Here is a 23,255-nt window from a genome sequence, read left to right as displayed (position 1 = left end):
GTCCATTGAAGAGCTGAAGGGCTCTGAAGGTCCCACTGACCTCTGATGAAGCCCAGTCACTGCCTCCATTAGAAACAGCCCCTGGAAGGTGCCATCTCCCAGAAGACCCTTTACTGGTTTGGAACTTGCAAAGACAGAGGGGATGCCTGTATACAGCCAGAGGACACTTCATTTGAACACCCCATCTTGCTAAAGAGGAGCCAGGGCCTGGGCTGACTCTGGTCATGAGGTTTCTCTACAAAGGTGTGAAATTTGCTTCCCACTATCCTGGCTCCCCAGCAGGCAGTAGGTCCCTCCCTACGAGCAGGATCTGTCCCTGGGGCAGCCACCCCACCGAGTTATGGCTGTTCTTGCACGAGCATCCCTTTCTCAGGGTATTTCTCCACTACTGTTCACATGCCAAGCTTTATCCTACAGCACGGCAATGCTGCCGAGAAGGGCACCATCCCTCTGGATGCCATTTGTCCCTGCCTGATGCCAGCAGGACCTGCTCAGTGGTTTTGGTCTGCAGGCAGGGAACAACCAGGCTGCCTCTGACCAGGCTCTGCCACCACAGCCTCGTGGCTTGGAGAAAGGGTACGTAACATCAGAGCTGATAATAACCAGCTCTACAGCCTGGGCAGATCCTCACAGCTCCCAAAAAGAAAGCACTGATGTTTAAGATCTCTTCCCAAGTCTATACTTCTGTTACCATCAGCAATTTTGTTTTTTTGGCAGGGGGTTCTTTGGTTTTCTTTGTTTGGGTTTCCCCTCCCCACCTCTTTTTAATGAGGATATATTGCCCACTCCATCAGAAAATTTTAGAAACCAAAAGGCTTTAATGAACTATGTTCCAGAGGTAAATATTAACTAAATGAAGGCAAAAATCAGTCTGTATGAACGAGGAGGCTGTCCTGAAAGTAGGTGTAAAGCTGGCTGGTGACTTGCCACTTCTGTGGCTGAGCAGCGGAACATGGGAAAAAACAAACAAGGGAAGCAAGTCTGCTGCTTCACTATTAGGAATTAGTCACTCGACAGATTCATGCCATTTTGACTGATAAAACGACAGCAGCAAGATCTGCCAGTGCTTTGCCTCTACCTCATGCTTAAATAATCCACCCCAAAATGAAGCCCGTGACGTGCCTGCCATGGCGCAGGGCTTTACCTGCAGGCGAGGGTTGATGGTGAAACTCCCCGCAGTCGGGTTCATGCACGACACGTACTGCACGTTCATGATCTCCTTCAGTGACAGCTTGGTCCTATCGTACCTTTGGGCAAAAGAAAAGTGGCACGATGACCACAGCCCGAGCAACTGCCGCTGCCTCTCCCACGGTGCATGTCCATGGGCTGCCAACCTCCACGTGTTTTCAGGGGGGTACATCCTGCGTCTCGCCAAGGCAGGGCCCAGGCTCGCCTGTGCATCTGTAGCACAGCCTGGCACACACAAGTCCTGCTCCTGGTGGAAAGCTTTCAGCTTCAACTACCTGCAACTAATATTATTTCCACCAGCTAGTAACAACCAGTGAGCAAAGCCCTCAGGTCATAGATGTCACTTGCATGGAAATGGTAAAAAAAAAATAAAAAAAATCACAGGAGCGGCTGTGATTTGAGCTAGCCTGGGTCAGGGGCAAGCAGGCAGCTGCTGCCGGGGGCAGCTGCCCACCCGCTGCCTGTAGGGAAGGAGGGGGACTCTGCCGATGGAGCCAGGGTGCAGCCCCAGGACCCTGCGGGGGGGCTGCTGGGGCCAGGGCAGCCCCTGGGTAGCAGCAAGCTTTGCCCACCTCACTCCTCACCATCCCTGGAGTGAGCTGCAGCCCCGCTGGGCTGCGAGAGAGGCACCGAGTGTGCAACGAGAGCGCAGGCAGAAAGCCTGGACATGACTGGGAGGGGACACCCGTGCACCGTGTCCCCCATGCCTCCGGCAGAGCCCTTTTTCTGCCAGACTTCCCCAACACCCACAGAGCAAAATTTCTTCCTCCACTCCACTGTCTCCATACTTGGGAAACCCTCGGCCAAGCTGAGGCATGCATGCAGCCGAGGAGACAGGCAATTGCAATGAGTGCCTGCTCCGTATTCCCCATGGTGAGAGCTGCACGCGCTCCTGTCCCACACGGCACGGCTGGCTGCAGTCTAAAATGCACCGATCTCCTCCCAGAACACTGTCGTTTTTTCCTTCAAATTATTTCTGCCTAGAAAATGCTTGTTTGTTGCTGTCTGACTGAAATCAACATTAGATCCTCCCAGCAAGGCCAGTTCGTCTCACAGCTTACGTCCTCACAGCTGTGGCCAAATCCATGGCCTTCCTCTACTCAGCATCACAGGGCATCGAGGCTGAGCATCATGCCCCTCTTGCAGGCTCTGCACTGGGGCTTGTCATAAACTGCAGCACGAGCAGAGCAAAGCTCCTGCCAACTATGCCACCAGCAGGTGAGTTTGCTTGCTGGGGACAGGGGAAACCCCAAAGCCGCACAACGCTGGGGTCACCCAGAGCCTCCCAGCCAGCCGCAGCCCAGCAGGATACAATGGCAAACACAGGGTGGGAAGAGGGACCCAACACTTTGACATCTCCTCAAACCCCATCCCCACCACTGGAGCTGAACGAAAAGGTCTTGGACAACGATGCCCGAGCAGCCTCCTACCAATGGCCGTAGTCGAGGTGCTGCCTGATGAGCGTATGGGGCTGCACCGTCCCGTAAGCATCCACTTCAGGCATGTTCAGATCATCGATGAAGTACACAAGCCTCTTGGTACCTGGAGGGCCATAATTCCTGCCAGCCTTTTTATCCAGAGGTTTCTCAAGCATGCCTGTATGGAGGCAGAGGTGGAAAGCTAAGCCACCAGGGGAGTGACTGCTGCAAAACAAAAAATGATTTCTCAACCCAGCTGGATGCAGTGCCTCGTGCAGCTACAGCAGCCCCAGGAGGAGCCGAGCTACGTGCAGGACAGGCAGGGCTCACCGAGCAGCACAGGGGGAAGCCTCTGTCCCCTTCAGCTGCCACCTGGGCTCTGCGTTGCTTTTGGGGGAAGAAGAGCGGGTCTTGGCACTGGATGCTGCTCACCAGCAGGATGGTGGCTGTCCCTAAGGTGAGGCTATAGAGGAGCTGGGAGCCCTGCACGGGGCTGGCACGGACCCTCGGGCAGCTTTTTAGTGTCACTTGACCCAAATCAGAAAGCTCTCAATTCCTCCATTCAAACAAAATACAGCAAACAAAAACTCTGCTATAAAACAGGTTTACTTCAGAGCAAACCAAAGCATTTCATGCAAGATAAAGCCTTTTGAATCTCTTCTGCATATTTTTTTTTAAATGAAATTGTGCTTGCTGCGGTTGTTCTGATCTGTACAACAGAGCAGTGAATATCCCCTGCTGCCTGCCCCAGCGATACCATGACCACACCATTAACAGCAACGGCTGGGCACTGGGAAGGAGCAAGGAAGATGCTGTGGGCACAGAACCCCATGAGCAAAGCTGGTTTTGTCAATCTAAGAACATTTTTTTCCCCTCTTAGACAAAAGAAATAGGTGATTTTGGGGGCAAATTCCTGGACACTTTCAGAACAATCAATATTTCTTATTTAAATGCACCAAATACAAGTTCCCGATCTCCTCCCCAGCATTACTCAGACCTCCAAACAAAGTGACAGAACTCAATTCCAAAAGGAGCTGCCAAATAGCCACCTAGCTTTAAGCAGGGTCACGCACAAGCAAGGGAAAGCATGGAGAGAAGTTTCTTATTTCAAAGCTTTGAAAGATTTTAATTTGTTTTAGCAGAAGGCCGAGGATATGCATTGCTGTAGATTATAAAATGTGAGAATTATTTATAATGCTTGGCTGATATTTGATAAAAATCATCCCACATTGCTGCACATAATATTTTATAGGCCATTGATTCCTTTGATTGCAGCCCAGGCAACCTCTACTGACTCAGTAAGTGGAAAAGCAAACAGCAGCATCCACTGTCTCAGGGGGTCACTGCTCTCCTGAAGATGGAGGCAGAATTCGTTTCATTTGCAGAGTTTTGGGTTGTCAACAGACCCATAAGGTGCTGCAGAGCACCACGGTAAGTAGCAGATCTTTGTAATTAGGGAAGACTGGTAAATGTAAATGGGACTGGGAATTTTCATAAAAACCTCCTTGTGAAAATGTACACTTAAGCCATTCATTATCACGTGCAAAAGTTATTAAGGAAGATTTTTATTCTGCTTTTTTCAGACCACAAATCTTTTAAAACATCATTTTTTTTTACTGCTTCGGTGCATTCCAGACAGCTTGTCTTTCCCACTACTCAAAATTCAACTGATTCCTTGTCATAGACAGTTGCTGCACAAAGGAATGAACTGTGCTGAGAAAAATGATGAATCTTTCCTCAGTGGAGTCTCTCTCCCCCTTCAATAAAACCACAATATTTGAAATATCTGGCAGCAAGTTAAATTAAGTGTTTCAAATAAGCATTTAATTTAAATTTAATTAGTCCTTAATTAACATATAAAATCAGCCCTTTTTGAGGTTAAACAAGTATGCAGGAGATTCATCACACTGAAATGCAATTACTGGGGATCAAGTGACATGTTTGTGAAAGTTGCATTTTAATTCAAAGCTATATCTCACAATACGTCCGTGTCTGCCTCTCAGATCCTGACATGCTCAAATTAGCACCTGAAAGAAACAGTCACTGCCAAAGAGACTTTGCAAGTGCAACTCCTCTTGCTTGCTGGCTGTTGATCAAGGGGCAGGGGCGGGGGGAACCAAATAAATAATATTTATTGCCGTTTTCTCAAGGCAGATCTGGAGCAGAAAGGTGCTGAGTGACAGCAGCAAGGAGGAGCAGAGGTCCAGGAGGGTACAAAGCAGAGAGCGCAGCAGACGGGAGGTCCAGGGCAATGGGCTGACAGAGCGACAAATGCCACAGAGAATGGTATTTGGTCACAATCCACCAAAGAAAACCCCCAAACTGGCCCCAGGCTTGAGGGGAGAGAATGCCTGGCTCCTTTTAACCCCTATGCACATGGCCATTCTGTAAGCCACAGGGACTGCAAGGATGGTTTGAGCCATGTACCTGTTTCCCCTAAAGGGTGCACACTCTGCACCAACAGGCACCCTGCCTAAGAAATTACTGGCTTTCAGGTTAGGCTCTTTTTTAAGTACAAAAAAGAAAAAAAAAAAACCAAACCCAAACCTGCTTAGTACCCATGCTTTACAAATTTAAAGAGGTGCCTGCTGGGGAAAAAAAGCAGCCAACTGACAAACTACACAAAAAGGGACAAATTAACTCCAAAAAAATGAGCAGTAGGGAACTGGGCCAAGCCATATAAGTCATGCTTCCCAATGCAAATCTCACAGCTACATCTTCATCCACACACGAGATGGCTTGGCTCCTTTCTGCGGAGGAAGAAAGTGGCTGCCTCAGTCCATAGCTCACAGCCAGAGTAAATAAGGACGGGCTGCCACGTCTGCCTGTAGAAATCTCAACACCTGCACCCACTGGCCTGTCCAGATGGAGATGAACAAGCACATGTTCCCCCACCCAGGCAGCTGGGCGGACAGACAGCTTAGCCCGTCTACTGGCTCAAGGGTGTTTTGCAGATACCCCACACCAGGAGAAAAGGAAAAGGGGCACCTGGGAGGGGCAAAGGGAGGTTACAGCCATCACACCACCCAGGGTGGCAGGACTGGCCAAAAGGAGAGAGAATTTACCCATCTCTTTCCTTGAAGGACAAGTAACCCAAATAATTTGCATCCACACCGTAGGCAGAGGCATAGGCACCACCCGCGGGGCTGATGGGCACGGGCAGGAGAGCCTGAGAGGGAGGGAGGGCACCACCAGGACAAGAAACCCTTCCAACCTGCCCCAGAAAGCTGAACTGGCCCCAGGCTGCACAGCTCAAGCTAAGCCTGTGCTGTCACCCCTCCGCAAGTGGATCAGTCCGAGGGCAGCATTAAGCTCCAACAACTTTCTTATAATGTTTGTGGTGTTGGGAGCCTGGCAGAGCACAGACAAAGCCGCAGGCACTCACTGCCATTGGCATCCATCAGGGCTGTGAGCATGGCCACCCCCCCCCAGCACCACTTGGCCAGGAACAGCCCAGGGGGTGAAGGATAGACCCTTGGTCTCGCTGATGCTTCACAGATGGTGGTCTGCTATAGGGCTGGGGGAGTAAAGGGATTTCAGGACACTTTCATCAAACCAAGCTACATAAAGGAAGCGTTTTGTTTTATGGTGACTCACAGCTGTCATGCAACTCAAAACAAACCAGACTGCTTCATTCCTTCTTAATAAACACATGTATAAAATTATTTTCTCTCTCTTTAGGTTAACTCAAAGTGAAAACACCATTCCAAAATAAGCCACTTCTCAAGAATTCCCTCCTTTCTCTTTGTCTCTGAAGAGACTACAGAGCAAAAGTGGCCTTCTCTTGGTCTCAAACTTCATTCTTCCATAACGTGCCAAATTCCTCATCAGCAACATTCTTATGGACTTCCCTAGGGCCAGCAATTCCCTGGGGCTCTGAGACCCCCAGGGTCAGCAAGCCCTGCGCTCCCTGGGGAGGTGGGGATGCGGGACCTGCGCCATGGGAACACACTGGGGTGCAGCAGGACAGAGAGGACAGCACCAGGTACCAGCAGCCCTGGCTTACACCCTGCACATATTCATTAGCACCATCGTAGCTGCTAATTGGGATGCAATTCCCATCATTGCACCCTGAGGACAGTTTGGATGCTAGCCGAGAAACTCATCCTATTCAACATGGGCTTAAATTCAAGCATATTAAAGACACACCTCAAGTCAAGTAGGAGCCATGGGCTGTACCAAACAGCAGTGGATTTTAAGCGTGTGCTTTGGCACAGCCCTGAATCAGAGTTGTGGTGCTCAGCATTCAAATCCTCACACTGGAAAATGCCACCTTCCTCAAAGGAGGGTCTGCTGACCTGAGAGTCTCACAGTGGGACTTAAGAGCATGTGGGTGTCAGCACAGCACAAACAACATGGGCAGCTCTCCCACGGCTCTTCCCCTGAGCACCACAGTGCGCACCCTGCTCCAAACCCCACCAGGTGCCCCAGGAGTGGGGTAACCTGCTGGGCAGAAGTCCTGGGACTCAGCTGTTTTCTTACCTTGCAGCATGGCAGAGGTGGTGTAGTAGTTAAACGGGACCTTCTTCACCACATACGCATCCGTGTCCAGTGAGGAGAGCTGGTCCCCCACCAGCACAGACTTACCCGTGCCAGCATTGCCCACCAGCATCACCGGGCGCCGGCGCTCCAGGAGCCTGTCCATGAAGTAACGCAGACGGACCGTCTCAGTGGTAGGCACCAGGCAAGCCTGAGAGGGGCATAATGAGCAGATAAGCATCCCCCATCCCTGCCACAACCCCACAGCCACGTTCTGGGGAGAAGGAAAACTGGGAGAGCCAGGAACAAGTGCGGTGACCCCAGTTTCTAGATTGCACTAGGAAGGGAACGATGCACTGTTGCCAGCCATTGAAATCCAACTGCTGTACAGATGAAACCTTGACAGCTGGATGCTGGGAGCAGCAACTGGATCTCCCCACAACATGCATTTTGCTAAAACGGTAACAATTTTTACAAGTCATCTGCTCGCTGTGGCATTTCTAAACGGAAAGAAAAGAATAGCTGGCAAACGCAATTCACTGCCTGCAGAAACTCTTATTTTTTTGTCCAAATCATAAAAACATCTCTATTTTCAGCCAAGCAGAATGACAACATGGTGTCTCAGGGACTTTGCCACTACATTGTCTCACATCCCGCACCCTGGCCACACCAGCTCCTGGGTCCCTGGAGTGGCTCTGAGCCCACCCCTCATGCCCATCACTCATATTTGGGAGATGGAGGATGTGTCTTTGCAGTCAAAGCACAGTAAAGAAGGATGGGTAATGTAGTTATACCTCATAAAGGATGCCATCCTTCTTATGAAGTGCTCGACCTTTAATGAGTCTTCATTGAAATGCCTGTGTACAGCCACTAAAATGCAAGTGCTCCTCCCAGACAAAAAGCATGCAAGGTTCATGTACCTGTAATGGTATTTCTGTATCAAATTCAAACTGGGGAATAAGTTTAGACCAAGGCTCAAACTTCTTCGTTTCCGGATCAATGTAAACATCAAAGACTGTGCCCTGAGAGGGAAACTTGATAGTCTTGAATTCTGTCACCCACCACTTGCTGAACTCCACCCTGTAGTCCACAAGCTGCAAGACAAAAAGTGGAGAAAATATGCTAATCTGGAAAAATTCATTAGTGATGGAGAACGTTATCTATCTCAGTCCACCAGAGTGGGATTAGTCCTTAAAGTATATTCCACAGCATAACAATCTTATCCTTTTTCCTATTATTAAGCCTAATTTTTCATTTTCTTCATTCCTTCTCATCACTCCTATTTATTCACCCAAATAATTCATCCTCTGTGTTGATCACTCTTGGTATGTCTGAGATTAGATAGATGGATCAATTTGAAAAAGAGAAATACGTGCCTATGACTAAACAGACCACTTGATTGATTCTTTGTGCCTACTTCTCCCAACAGACAAGGACACAACATCCGTCTACATTTGTGGTCATGGTTAGTCAAAGCATGCATACTAAAGCCTTTCCCCATAAATCACACCACTCTATTAATACTTAGTTGTTGTCATCTGGCCTCTTTTCAAGCCACAATGTTTTGAGGAAGCAGGACTGCAGACAACAGTGTACTAAAGCATCAGAGAGGGACCGTGCCCCTTTGGCTCTGCTGTGTTTCCATGCTGCCATATCACCCTGGAAGCACCCACTTCCTTCTCTTTCCCCATTATATCCCTCCATGCATGGAGAACATGGAGCATCTGAACTTTTTAAGAGCCAGGGTAACAGTTTTGCTTTAGATGCTGGGTCAGAACTGGCAAAACTCCTCCCCTGCCCTGGGTCTCCTGTATGGCATTGGGCCAGTCACTGTGCCGGAGCATCTTCCCATGCAGACAGCAGGGACTACAGCCTTCTGCCCTGGAGAGAAGTTGGTGGGGGAAGGAGGAGGAAAGTGTTGTTAAAAAGATGCCTGTGAAATACTGCGTGCATAATTGAGACAGTTTTAACAGCACAGATTCTTCCTGGGGCACCTACAGGTCTCTCCTCCCCATAGTGGCAGTGCTTTCCCATTCCAGAAGCCGAGGTGGGACCGCCAGCACACTGCCCACAGGCTGCCCAGCCTCCACCAGGAAACCGGCGTGTGCAGCTGAACTGAACTGAGCATCCTCTGGAAAAATCTCCTGAGCCACCATCCATCAAAAGACCAGAGGCTTTGAAAAAACACATTATTAGTATCCACAATTTTGCAGTCTCATGCTATTCAGAGAGTCAGAATAACTGTAATTCTCCATTCTCCTGTTGCTTTAACTCCCAGCAGCAGCAGCAGAGTAGCCTGCAGAAGAAGGACACGCATCACTGCTAAAAGCTTTCTCACAAGGGTGCCCTTGCCCTGCAGAGGCAAACCGCCTGCAGCCACACTGTGACAGGCTGCCCACCCACCCAAACCGAGCACTTAAGTGGAGCTGCTCCAGCCCCAGCTCTATTGCCAGAACAGTGTCGAACTCAAACTGCTTCTTTAATAAAAACTCCATATGGATTTCCGCTAATTTCAGAGCCTGGAAATGGCAAATCTATCATCTGTTTTTGTACAGGGGCCCAGCTACCCACCAACAAGCATCAAGTAGCGGGAAGCCTTCCAGACCGTTTCTCCTGACATTTCAGCAGCAAAAGGTCAGCACGAAGGGCACCTTCAATGGAGAGCAATAAACAGATTTTATATTGGATCGTTTTTCATCAGGCTTCCCCTCACTCGGACTGCTGTATCCTCGTGCTCGTCTCTGACATTTACAGAGCATCACAAGCAGTAATGTACAGTCCAGCCTCAAAGTCAAACCTCCCGGAGGGATGCTGAGCCCACACACCAGCCCAGCGCGAGTGTGTGCCACGGCTCCTGCTCCCCAGGGAGCTGGGCAGGCAGCGGAGCCTGCAGGGCCAGGGGCTGACTGCTACGGTGCAGGCAACATGACGTCCATCTGCCACACGACCGCACTCCAGCCACCTTGCTCAAGGATAGACAGACAGTGGCTTGTACTGCTGAAGAAAGGACCAGCAGTGCTTCCCAGGCTTTGTTTTGTTGGGTTTTCTTTTAAATTACCTTGCACTGACAACACGGAGGCTGCGTATTTCCCGGCTGGCACATAGGAAATGGAGGGTTAAGTCCTCCACAAGAACCAAGAAACCTGGTCTTGCACACGTCATTCAGTGGCAAAGAGAAGTGATAGCACCAAGTGAGCACCAAGCTGAGCTTGACATGTGGTGTTTATTGCTTCCTGAAACATCTGCTCCTTGGCATAAAGCAAATGTCTAGCAAACGCTGTTGGTCTGGCAGTGAGACACATGCAAAAAACATGAAGAGACCCCAGCGAGCACTTGAGAAGCCTCCCAGAACAGCAGTGCTTCTCCCTGAGCTGGGGAAGGATCTCTGGTACCAGGTCCATGGAGAGACCTCTCACTAGACCCAAGCCCACTAGAGACCAGATATGGATCCCTGAGCCCCTGGCAGCAATGTCCTGTCACTGGGCAGACCCACACATCAAGATAACATGCTTTTGACTTGGGGATGAGGCATCCCCCTGACCAGGAGATGCAACCACCCAACAGGTTCCTAGCAGGAACTGGGCATAACCAGAGCAAGCAGCTGCAGAATGTGCCGAATGCTCTTCCACCTGCAGGCTTTGCAGCTACTCACATTGCTCCCTGTGCCACTTGCTGAAAACCTGGTATTTAAAATCTAGGTCTTCAGGTGCCACCTGCTCTTAGACACCTCGACAAGTGCCTCAGGTTTCTCCTGCCTGTCTCTGAACCAGTCACATTAAAAATCTCCATCAGTCTGGGAGCTGCAATGCCAGCAGAGGGTGGAAAGCCATCCTGCAAGCACGGGCTTGAAACTGTGGAATGGAGCCAAGGGTGGCCCCGATGTCGGCAGCAGGGCTCTGACACACAGCCCGCTGTCTTCTTGTCCGTTACTACTGTTAACAGCTGGAAGTTGTAATAGAGCAACAGCTTTTCCATTTACTTGGAAACGAAGAGACAGCCCCGCTGTGCCAAGCTGAACCACGTGGCCAGAAAACTGGGCAGAACGGGGCATGGGGCTGAAAGAAAATGCTCAGTTCTCTCCTGTGCACAAGATGCTGGGGAGAGACAGAGCATGAGGAGGTCAGAGGCAGCAGTAGAACCCTACTTCCCCCAGGCAAGTCTGGAAAAGATCCTTCCCAAGATCCCTGTTGCTCACAAGCTACAGCTCCCACCAAAGCTGCTGTGTTCCAGCCCAGCTGGGACTGTCTGTGTTTCCCCATAGGAGCAGGACCTGAAAGGGGGCTGAATGTGCAGTATCAAGTGCTGACCTCGAGAAAACTGTCTTATAATAATATCACCATGCAACAGATCACAGCCACCTTGCCTAACGCAAGCTGACGGATTCAGAGGCTGAATGCAATCACTCCATAGGAGGGATGTACTGTGGGAAGCAGCACAGAGAGTAGCGCCCCGTCTTCCTTTGACTCTCGGACATGAGCGTACTTTGAACATCAGAGACTCTAGTAGTGAAACACAGGCTGATTAATCCTCCTGGCTCAAGAAGACCTTGGTCTCCAGATTGTGCACTCCAGCACTGCAGTCTTGGCTGTGGACATCCACCCACCAACAGCTTGACTGAGCCCAGCAGCTCATGCCAGAAACTGCCCAAAAGCTGGCTGCCCAGCAGGGAGCTCAAGCCGAGTGCCTACAACCATCCACCTCAACCTCGCCAGCATGCTCCCAGCAAAGAGTGTTTCAAAGAGCTGAGCCACTGTCTGCTTCCACTTCTGTGGAGGCACATAACCCCCAAGGTCCACCCTGCCCTGCTGACCAGCCCTCCTCCTCACGTACTGCTGCCACAGACTGAGGACAGATAATTCTTGGCCGCCACTTTAATAAAAGCCAGTGGTGACACAGCTGGGTTTATGTTACATCGTGCAATGTCTACCTGCGCTGTCAGATGGCTGAAAGATCGCTCCACTGATAAATCCATCTGATAAATCACTCTTAATTTGATCACATTAGGCACATCCACAGGCCTCTCTAAATTAACCTCATGTTTCTCCCCAGTGAAATGTATCTGCACAAGCAAACACCCTTCCACCTTCATCACTTGACCCCTCAGCTGTTCTCCTCGACTGTTACACCCTGGAGAATGAGGTCTTTCACCAAAGAAATTGTTGTGTTCAGGCTTGCAGTTTATTATCACCTATAAGAGAGCCCCAGGAAAACAGCATTACTGACATAGTACTACGTTTTGGAAATTAAAAAGAAAAAAAAAAAAAAAAGCCCTGTGTAAAAGATGCTGAAGCAGCACCTTACCTCTTACCTGGTCTTGAAACATTGATCCACCAAAGGCCCAGACAGCAGCAAAGACAAAGTAAAGTTCATAAAGCTCCTTGGGACAGTCAGGAGGTGTGTTTTCCTTGGTCAGGAGGCATTCGAGGAGGTAGCACAACATCTGAACCATACTCTGCTCAGGAATGTGAATAATCTTCTTAAATCTAAGGGATGGAAATTGAAAGCATGGGAAATATAACTGGGTCCAGCACCACAGGATAAACAATTGGGTCCAGGTCACGATCCAGGAAGGTAAGCCTAGAAATGCTTTTTCGGAGCATTAGCATCCCACTTGTCAGCAGTGCATGTCTTATTCCCAGGTACAGCAATGAAGAGAACACCCATTCTCTCCCTCGGACCTGCCGGCACCAGCACATATACACATAATAACAGTAATCAGAAGTTTCAAGCATTTGAAAACTTTGATCCTCTTGAAAGAAGTAAAATGGAAGACTTGCTACAGGCAATGATTTCCTGCGAGCACGACGAGTTCAAAAGCGGTCAAATAGAGGAGTAATAAAATAAAACCTTTCATCTTGCCATTTTACATTCATTTAAGCTACACTTACAGAATTCCGAACTAATATTGTAGGAGCACTGAAGTCCTCCATAAAGTAATTATGGCTATTTGAAAGGTTGGTTCTACAATTTCTGAATTAAGTAAGCTACCAAAATTCACGGCTCAAGGCTGACTGCAGCTAATCCTGTGGATTTCACAGTCTGACACAATGTTCAGCAAATAGAGTGGGAAATGCCTGACGGACTTTGCTGCCAACAGCTGTAACCTGCTTGGTCACCCAGGGAGCAGCTCCCTACTAAGATGCCTGACTCCCACTTCCAAAGGCCTCTGCCTTCACTAATGCAGCCCCTTCTGACACATCCCCATTGTGCTCAAGAACTCCCGTGCTCAATTGTACGTTGATTTCTTTTATTTTAATGGAAGTGCAACTATGGGAAGCAAGCAGAGGATGAGAGAAGCTCCCTCACCCAAGTGGCCCGTCCTCCCCACAGTATGAGTAAGAGACCTGTCACCCAGGATGATAAGCAAGAACCACACAACTTCTCTGTGAGCGCTGCTTTGGATTTAACTCAAGCCAAGGAGTACCAGGGCCCTTCCAAATACCCATGTTCTTCATGTTCACTGGATTGGTGTCCAACCATGAAACACGGCCAGGCTGGATGCCCATATAGATTGACTCTAGTTTTGTTCAAATGGATCAGGAAAGAAATTCAAGACAGAGCTACCTGTAAAGCAATCCCACCCTCTCCCACAAACACCAGCTTCCTTCTCATCACCAAGGGGCAGAGAAAGAAGTGGGGAGAGGATAAAAGAGGATCTGCTCTAGTCACCTTCCACACTGCGTACTGAAAAAAGTCCTTCAGCAGTGGTCTGAAATCTGCTCTACCGAAAAATAACTTGCGGAGTGAACTCAGGTCTAGCCTGATACATCAGGAGACCAAAAAGTCTTTCTCTTGAGGATCTCCTGGATTTACTTTCCAAGAGACACAGAACTGACAGAAATAGTACCGGAACAATCAAATCAAAATCCGATGAAAAACAGATCTGACCAACAAAGGATGGGCAGGAGCATCAGCTCCCTTACCTCACCCCACTGTTGCTCTGAGCTTAAGCCAATGATGCTCAGGGCTCTCGGGGCAAGGAGGAGACCAGGCACCCACACCACGTGCGGCACAGCCCCAGCTCAGCCCCGCTGGTCTGAAAGCAGCAGGTGTCCCCCTGCCCTCCCCAGCAGAGATACAATCACTCTTCAGGTGGTACCTTGTTCTGAGGGTGTCCAGGCAGATCGGCAGGTACTTATCGAACAAAATGGTCAGGTTGGCTCTTTCAGACTGGATCTCCCGCCTGTCAATCCAGCTGCTCACCGGGGGATTCCAGCCCAGATCCGATGGGTTGATGTACAGGATCCCTGTAGGGTTTGAGAGAACGTACAGTAAGGACACAGCACAGGCTATTCCTTTCCTCCAGCAGAATTTCTCAGCTACTTTCACACAACTAAAACCCTGTCAAATACAGCTGGGTGCCCCATCACCCATCCCCCTCCTCCTGCCTCACTGCAGGGTAGAAATATTAACAGTGAAGAGACTTAACTCAGGACACCAGGACATTTTTCATGACCCTGCCCCAAATTCAGAACACTGTCTTGCCTAAGTCATGTTACTGCTCCGGGCCCTGTTTCCCCATGTGTAAAACTAGGGGACACCTTCATTCCTTTCTCCTATATTTCATGCACTTCTTCAGAAGATGAGGAGCTCTTTGGGATAGAGACTGTCCCTCTCCATCAAGTCCATGCAGGGCTTCAAACAGGACCGCTCTCTCAGCAGCGCTGAAGCCACGACCACACATCAACAGCCAGACAGCTCTGGGTGTATCTCCAAGATGATGACAGCTTCCCACATGGGTTTTGGGTCAGGATCCTCAGTTTTCCCACGTGTTTCAGGAACCTACCCTGTCCACCAAAGGCATCTGTGATCCCCGGTTAGGAACTTTCAAGAGGGACCAAGCTGGCCAACAAAAGACTGGTTAATGGCACTAGATCCTACTTGGTCGACGCAAAATCCCAGTGTGAAGCTCAGGCCAGGACTCACCCGCTCTGGACACTGTTGCTGGGGTGGCGGTGCGCAGGTGGCTGATCTCAAAAACCAGCCGCATTGTTGGGTTCAGAGGGATTCTCTCATTACTTGCCAAGGTCAGCACCTGCATGTGGCAGACAGACAGACTGACTAACGCCTTCCCCGGGAATAGAGATAGAAAGCATTCAGCACTTCACACTAAAGAGTCCGGTTGCTGTCAGCCCAGTTTTCTTCAAGGCAAAGAAGCTGATTTCCAACAGGTAGCAGAACAACCCTTCTCTCTTCCACGACCCAGAATCAACAGCACTCCCTCAGGGTGGGGAGAAAAGGTATAGGATTGTGACTCCACTCTATTTTTTAAAGGGCCTGCAGCTATGATCAGGACATTTGCGGTTGGTTACTCATGAGCTCGACTCTCCAGGAAAGGGAATTTCCAATGAAAACATGCTTTGAGTTATTTTCCTCATGCAGCATTTTCTTTAGGCAATACGGTTTGGCATATCTGAAGAAACACAATGACATTATTCTAGGAGGATTCATTTCAGCATCTGCATTTCTCCTAGGCTGAATCACACCACACAGTCAAGGAATACCTGCTTATTTTACTTATGTTCATTACCTTATTATCATCCATCACCGTATTAAGAGATTCAATCCACATTGGATCAATATCTCCATCTAGTACCATCCACTTGGGACCATCATGTGTGATGTTGGCCAGCTCTCGCATGATTGACGAAAACAGTCCTGGGAGGATGACAGGACCATGTTGATGAACACAGAAGTTGCCACCTGCTCTAATAGTTTTCTCTACAACTTACTAAGAACTAATTAATGCTTTCCTCTTAAGCATTCAAAACGCTATGCATCCGTACATAAATATTACTATATCATGATATGGGTCTAGTCTGCTTTGAAGAAAAAAAATCATCAGGTACTACCACTGAAAATGGCCGCAGACCTACACGAGCTTCATTCCTACCGAGAATCGTAAGGGATAAGTGAAGAACAGATACTCAGAGGTGAAAGAAGGCACGGATTACACAATGCAGAGAAAACCATCTGAATATACCTTGGAAATTTTCATAAATATTTTTTTTGTGGCTCGAAGTATATCAGGAAAATCAAGATGCATTAAACGCTGGGTCACGGCTTTAGTGAGATTGAGGGGAGAACAAGCACAGAATGACATTGAATGACAGAACAAAATGTCAGTAAAATCAAGGAGATAGAGAGGATACAGTGTCTCAAGGGGAGTAAATAATGAATGTTAAGAAGAGCAAGAAGGCTGGGAATAGAGCAGCAGTACTGCAGAGCAAATGAAAACTCCACAAAACCATCGCTCTCCTCTACATGTGAAAATACCTAGGGAGACGCTGGTCTTCATGAAAAAACATCAGGCAAACATTAAAAAAAAAAAAGCCTCTCTTCTGGTGAATTGTGACAAGTGCACTTTTTTTTTTTTGTTCCCCAGGACAAGCTGTTTCTTTGTGATCAAGGTCAGGAACAGCTAGTGGCATTATATGACTGAAGACAAAGCTTAGGCACAACAAATGCAGAACAGCTCACCTGAAAGAGGGATTCAATCCTGATACCGGGTCAGGAAAAGAAAAAAAAAAAAAAAAAAATGAAAAACAAACCACTACACACTTCACTGGCTCTGCCTTGACTCAGTTCCTCACATGTTGGACACATGCCTTGGAAACCGCTCCAACATCATTAGTATCAGAAATAGCAACTGTCTCAGGGCATCATATACACCGTGACAGCAGCAAAGTGCCTCTCTCTTAACCTTGTGCATCTACACCAGAGCAGTCTTGGGATTTAAATTTTGGTTTTACAAAGAACACTTTTAGGATCCCCTTGTGGCACCCTTTTACCAGCAAACACGTACAACCTTTTCAATTCTTGATAATGGAAGGAGTAACAGGATGGGAACAGAAGAGGCAAAGGGGCTGGTCCATAAGGGAACACCTCACCTCTTGTTGGGTTGTGATGAAGATTGCCTGGCTGGACTTTGACAACAAGAAACAAAGTTTTCAGGAATGCTTAATGCAAAAATTATCTGCCTTGAAACCCCTGGAAACATCACAGGCTAGAAACTGCAGGAGAGCCACCTGTAAAACGTCCCTCCTGCTGTTCAGTGCCACCCACACTGCTCGATCTGCAGTCACTGCTGCAGCCAGCTGCAAAGTTCAGGCTGTATCCCACACTTCCCGCTGTCACTTTGATTTAGGGTCCCTAATTACAATTAAAAAGAAGTTAACCCTGGCACTGCAGCAAAGCAAAGGGTCACGAGAAGCCTATGGCAGGGGCCAGGGGAGGTGGGTGGCAACTCATCTCCTGGTGAACTTTTGGCCAAGGATGATTTATGGAAGCGTCTTCCCTTACCTCCCACACACCTCCCAAACCAACCACACACGTAAATCAAAGCTGGCTTTACATATTAGTCACAACTGAACATTTTTCACTCCAGATTGCTGTAATCTTTCAGCAAGTTTTAAATGCTCATCTTATTTTTCCTCAGGAGCAATCAGGATCAACAGACTGGCAAATGCTGGTGTACTACAGAGATCGGGCAGCAACATTAAGTGGAAAAACACCACTTCTAGGCTGCTGTGTGTGTGCTACCAGCTATGGAAACCTGGGGATGCCACATTATGGGGGCTCCAGCACACCCCCCATAGGGCAGGAGGGAACGGTCTTCCATCACCAGTTCAACCAACCCAGAAAAACTGCCTGCCCCCTTTCAGAACTGGTAAGTACTTGTACTAATGAATATGATAATTATTCTTATGGCAATAGGATAAAGCAGGTTTATGCTAAACATCCCATTTGATGATCAAAAAGCTACAGCATCCTATGTAGCCTTTCAAAGCCAGCCTCTCACATGGCTGTGAGCAGCAGACAAGCGCCTGGGCTTTCAGACCCGCATACAAAGAAGCAGCCATCCTGCTGCCACTCAGGAGATTCATTAAAAACATCCTTCTTTATAGATAAAGAAGGATGTTTTTATATCTATAGATTCAAGCATGAAGAGACATTTACCATCTTTCCATTCTCTTGTTGCTGGGTTAATGATGCCAAAAAGCTCATCATTGGTGACTGCCTTGGGGTTGAGGTCTGTCCAGACAGGACGTCGCTTCATTATCTGGTAAGTCCTGTTCAAGGATCTCATCACCTGAGACTTGCCTGTGCCTGCGTTACCCACCACGAAGACAGAGTGCCGGACCGTCAGCAGCTCCTCCAGCTGCACTACCTGAGAAAAAAACACACCCAGATTTTAGACAAACATTCCAAACTGAAGTTCAGATCTACAAAATCACTCCCATTGGGTGTCATCTATAAAGATGCAACCCAGAGACACAAATGGACGTGACTGTGAGTTAGGTCTAGCCACTCTGACCATGATGGGTGAAATCCTCAGCCTGCAGACAAACCTCCAGCACCATTTACTTCTGACAGCCATCAGTGACGAGGCTTTGTTCTCTAAGGGCCACACTTTCATGAGCCTTCAGGACTTAGCCCCTTTGTAACCTCAGGGACCGAGGCAGTGCTGGCTTTAGGGGCAGGTGCAGCTGCACCAGACCCAGCACAGCTGACTGTCCTTCATCAGGGTCTGCCTACGAGGGGAATATTGTGCAGAGTCCTCTTTGTAGAAGCAAGGATGGTTGAGAAAACCCAAAGGATTTGATGGTGGTGCAGATACAGCAGATCTCATGATCTTACTTTGAGCACAAAGTTGTCCTCAGCCTGCAGCCGGAGGTCTAGCACAGCCTGCCTCACAAATGACTCAAAATTCAGGTCATGCTTCCGAGGCACATCCAGTGCAGGGAAAAGATCTCCAATCAGCCCCATAAACACCGGCACATCATCAGTCACAATCTTGGGGATGTTAAAGTCACGAAGCGAGCGCATCAGAACCTGGTCTTCAGGTCGCTCTGGGTCATCTCGCTTGAGGGAGCCAGCAACAACTAGCACTGACTTGATTGCACGCAAGCCCCAGTCATAGTGATCCTACACGGGGAAGGAAAGGAGAAAAAAAAAAAAAAAAGAAACACAAAAAGAGGAGGGATGAATTTATGCTTAGATAGTACGTCACCATGTATGAACTAGCAGCTCCAAACTGCCAGAAAGGTCAGCAATGGAAATACATCCAAACCTGTTACTGGCATTGTGGCCAAGACCTCCATCAGGCTGAGTTACCCGATTTCCATTTCAGTAGGTGAAATGCCCATCAGGGACAATACTAAAGAGTCACACAATTCAGCTGTTCATAACACCATGTGGGCTCAGAGTTGGCAGTAAGACAGCCGTAGGACTTGCACCCCAGAGACCTGAGCAATTTTTTTTCACCTAAATCATGAAGCAGCTAAAGCAAGGCCAGCCAGACCCCTGGGTCTGCAGGAGTTACCAAGGTGAAGGATGTTAGTCTGTTACGATGCCCCACATAGCCACCTCTTCATCCTGCCCATCACAAGATTACCAGGCATGTCTGGCCCCAGAGGCAGTCCGCCAAGCAGAGGCCAGTAAGGACACTGCTGATGAACAATCACAAAGGGGCATGAGAGGAACTCTCAAGCCAACAAGACACTCTTTATATTCCTGCTCTGTTAAGACCCCTCAGAGCACAGCTCAACAGCTAACCGCTTTGTGTGCGAGGCCACAGCTTCCACCAAGACCTCCAAGACACAGCACAGAGTTTCTGTGACAAGGCACATCCTGCCCAGCCTCACGCTGGCACAGCCAGCATCAGGGTTTTCACCTGGAGTCCTGATTGAACTCTTCTCTGGACTCAGCTTTGATCTATGTAAATGTTGACAAGGAAAAAACCGATTAATTAAAGCTTTGCACTGGAAGTGACCCTACTTAGCCAACACCTGACACGGCAGGGAACTCTTAGGCTGAGCTCAGAGAAGGGCAGACATTAAACCCCTTGCAGGCAGGGGAATCAATAGGAACCAAGAGACTAGAAAGCAAAGAGTCACTGAATACTACCCCAAACATGCTGTCATTTAAGCCCGTTGAAAAACCTCTCCCATTAACACAGCCAGTCAAGTGCTTTTGTCCCTGCAGGTCCTCCAGTAAAGCCGTTTGACAATTTCATCACTGATGATCACAAACCTTGTCTTCTCTCAGCAGCTAGCACAAACGCGGTCATTAAAGAAAAGCTTTGAAGCTTTAGCCACAGAGGTGAGTGGCAGCGTGCCACATTCCTGCTGATGTTGGAGATCAACAGGTGTCACTTGCACCCTCCAGCCACAGGAGCGGGCATCTCCCAGTGGGTCACTGCACCCTCCAGCCACAGAAGCGGGCATCTCCCAGTGGGTCACTGCACCCTCCAGCCACAGAAGCGGGCATCTCCCAGTGGGTCACTGCACCCTCCAGCCACAGAAGCGGGCATCTCCCAGTGGGTCACTGCACCCTCCAGCCACAGAAGCAGGCATCTCCCAGTGGGTCGCTGCACCCTCCAGCCACAGAAGCAGGCATCTCCCAGTGGGTCACTGCACCCTCCAGCCACAGGAGCGGGCATCTCCCAGTGGGTCACTGCACCCTCCAGCCACAGGAGCGGGCATCTCCCAGTGGGTCGCTGCACCCTCCAGCCACAGGAGCGGGCATCTCCCAGTGGGTCACTGCACCCTCCAGCCACAGGAACAGGCATCTCCCACCCAGCCTGACGCTGGGTTGCTGCACCCTGCAGCCACAGAAGCGGGCTCACCTGCTGGGACAGGAGCTCTCTGCAGAGCCGGTACAGAGCAATGAACTTCCTGGCTAACGCTCGGGCCTCGATGAACCCCTCGGCCACCAACATGATCTCACAGATCAGCTCAAAGTCTGGCACAACCATCGCACATGGCCTGAAAAGACAGGCAGGAAAGGATTGCAGAACAAATATTTCTTGACTACAGGTCCTAGAGGCAGTGGGTTTGCAGCTTTGTCTTCCAGGTCTCCTCCAGTGAGCCAGGTCACATGCTGCCTTTCCCATTGCCAGGGACATTGCTCCTTCGCCCTGCCAGTGCCTTCCCAGACCCAGGCTTGTTGCACAACACTGAAACTATCTGCTAATCCCCAGTGCAAGGGAATTCCCCCAGGAAATGAAGTCAAGCCTGGATGTTCCAAAAGGCAACTTCTGCCAGACTTGCGACACAGGTCACGAGCCATGACCTGGACTCACCTGAAGAGAGCTTTTAGATTCTCAGGTAGCTCGGTTCGCCCTGCATAACCAGGGTTCATGGTAATGAAAATGCCTACTGAGGGAACTAAATTAATGTCTTCTCCAAGAAAATTGAAGGATTTCTTCTTTTCTCGTATTGCATCCTGCACACTTTTCACCTAGGAAGAAAGACAGTGTTACAGCATTGGTGTTCAGCTACGAAAAACACACCAGCCAGCAGTGCTGCCCTCCTTGCGCTTGGCCCCATGATGACTGGGGCTTATTGCTGTTTTGTTTTTTTTTTTACTGACCACACTAAGCTCTCTACACTGTTTGGAGTAAATCTGTGTGGCAATAAATATCAGTCTCCCATCACAAGCAAACTCTGACAAGGCTGAAAAGAGAGCTGAAAAGACAGGACAGGCAAAGTGCAGAGGAGTGGCAAGAATTCACTCCATCTCCCCGTAAGACAATGATGGACACGGGTGACGAAGAGCAGCTCAGAAAGAAACACTTCCAAAGCTGTTTGCATCTCACCTTAGCTTCTGACATCACCTGTGGGACACCTTTCAACACACCTCACAGCAAGAACACCACCAAAGCCTAAATCACCTCTTTCCCAGCCTAGCAGGAGACCAGACACCTGGGATAGGATGCAGGGTTCCCCAGGCATCCACAACACAACCAGCACCCAAATGCAGCCCCAAGAGCCCCACACAGTACTGGCCCCTGACTCCCTCCACTCACCCTCATATCTCCCCACACACTGCTGCTCTTCGTGACAGCCCCAGCCCTGTTCCTTGAGCAGGCCCAGAAAAGGAGCAGCATTTCCCAGTGAACTTGCCCTCAGCTCAATTGCAAGCTGATCACTTGATATTGCTTTTAAAGATTTTGAGACATCAGATGCTTAGTTTAACACCAAAATGACAAAACCACAAAAACTTACAGCAGAAGGTCTAAAACCTCCCCTGACAGCTTCACTCACTAATATTGCATTGTCTTTTATATTTGCCTGATTGCAGCTTTGTTGTTCTCATTTCACACCTTCCAAGGAGAGCAAGTTTATTAAAGCTAGAGCCTCTTCTTGCAAACAGCACTTGAGTGAGGGAGAAATCTCTCTATATTCACTACTCTAACCTTACTGCTGTTTGCCATCTTAAAGTTAAGCAATTAATCGAATTTTGCTCTGGAAGGAACCATATCGACATTAGCTGCATGACTAAGACAGCCAATTAAACATCACCATGGTTACACTCCTAATAGCAGCCAGGAGACATGATGATGGAATGACAGCCGTGCTGCTTTCTTCAGATGCCGCGCTCCAGCCAGGAGCGAGGGAATCATTAGCAGTTGAGTCATCTCTGGGCTTCTTTTGTTCAGCTTCCCTTTTTATTTTAAGATCCTCAAAAACTTTTTTCAATGACAACTTTAAACTAGAACCTGATGGAAGAGAAATTGAGAGGGAACGATACATAAACCCCTGTACCTGCCTGGGGCTTCTTTGGGATATAACGTAAGGTACCAATTATGAGTGAAAGAGAGATGAGAAGAGTGAGGAGTTCATGGAGGGGTTCAGAACAACATCTTTGCCTGAAACATTTACAAAAGTGTAGAAACTTAGGGGCTCTAGATCTTTCTTTCTGCAATACCAAATCCAAAAGGGGTTCTAGAAAGAATGCAGCATCTCAGTCAGACTATAGGATCTTAAAACCTGCACTCAGCTGACACTTGGGTCCAGAAGAACTTAGATACTTCAGCACCTCAATTTTCAGCACTGAAGTCCCCCAAGGCTCAAAAACTTTCAGTTCTGCCCATGTCAGAGCTGTCTCCATCTGGACAATGCAGTTGTGTACCCTCCCTCTGCTCGAACTCCCCCAGGAGCTGGATGTATCTGGCATTTTCAGAGGATACCGATGAGATTTAGCATCTGGACAACACCCCGACACAGCTCTCCTTCAAAGCAAGGGCCAGAAGCAGTAGCAGGGACTGCCTCCATCCTGCTGCCCTGTGGTTATGCCCGGGCTGCCCCAGATTTCAGCCCCTGCCAGGAGGGATTCACACCCGCTGCACTTGCCCTGGCTGCCCCTCACCACCCACCAGGCAGG

The 23,255-nt window shown here is 48.9% G+C and overlaps 1 protein-coding gene across 1 annotated transcript in view; it reads right to left on the bottom strand.

Moving 5' to 3' along the window:
• The window catches only part of DNAH9 (dynein axonemal heavy chain 9), a 186,292-nt gene that overhangs the window by 119,579 nt on the left and 43,458 nt on the right, over positions 1-23,255 (bottom strand). Inside the window, exons 29-40 of the mRNA XM_056342836.1 lie at positions 21,172-21,329; positions 20,716-20,854; positions 18,726-19,013; positions 18,045-18,255; positions 15,616-15,743; positions 15,012-15,120; positions 14,185-14,332; positions 12,394-12,568; positions 8,006-8,179; positions 7,089-7,296; positions 2,619-2,784; positions 1,145-1,247 (exon numbers count right to left, since the gene is read on the bottom strand). Coding sequence (XP_056198811.1) covers positions 1,145-1,247; positions 2,619-2,784; positions 7,089-7,296; positions 8,006-8,179; positions 12,394-12,568; positions 14,185-14,332; positions 15,012-15,120; positions 15,616-15,743; positions 18,045-18,255; positions 18,726-19,013; positions 20,716-20,854; positions 21,172-21,329 — 2,007 coding nt within the window. The remainder of the gene's footprint in view (positions 1-1,144; positions 1,248-2,618; positions 2,785-7,088; positions 7,297-8,005; positions 8,180-12,393; positions 12,569-14,184; positions 14,333-15,011; positions 15,121-15,615; positions 15,744-18,044; positions 18,256-18,725; positions 19,014-20,715; positions 20,855-21,171; positions 21,330-23,255) is intronic.

The sequence above is a fragment of the Falco biarmicus genome, chromosome 1, assembly GCF_023638135.1.
Source record: "Falco biarmicus isolate bFalBia1 chromosome 1, bFalBia1.pri, whole genome shotgun sequence".
NCBI lineage: Eukaryota > Metazoa > Chordata > Aves > Falconiformes > Falconidae > Falco > Falco biarmicus.
This window is presented reverse-complemented; position numbering and strand designations above follow the sequence as displayed.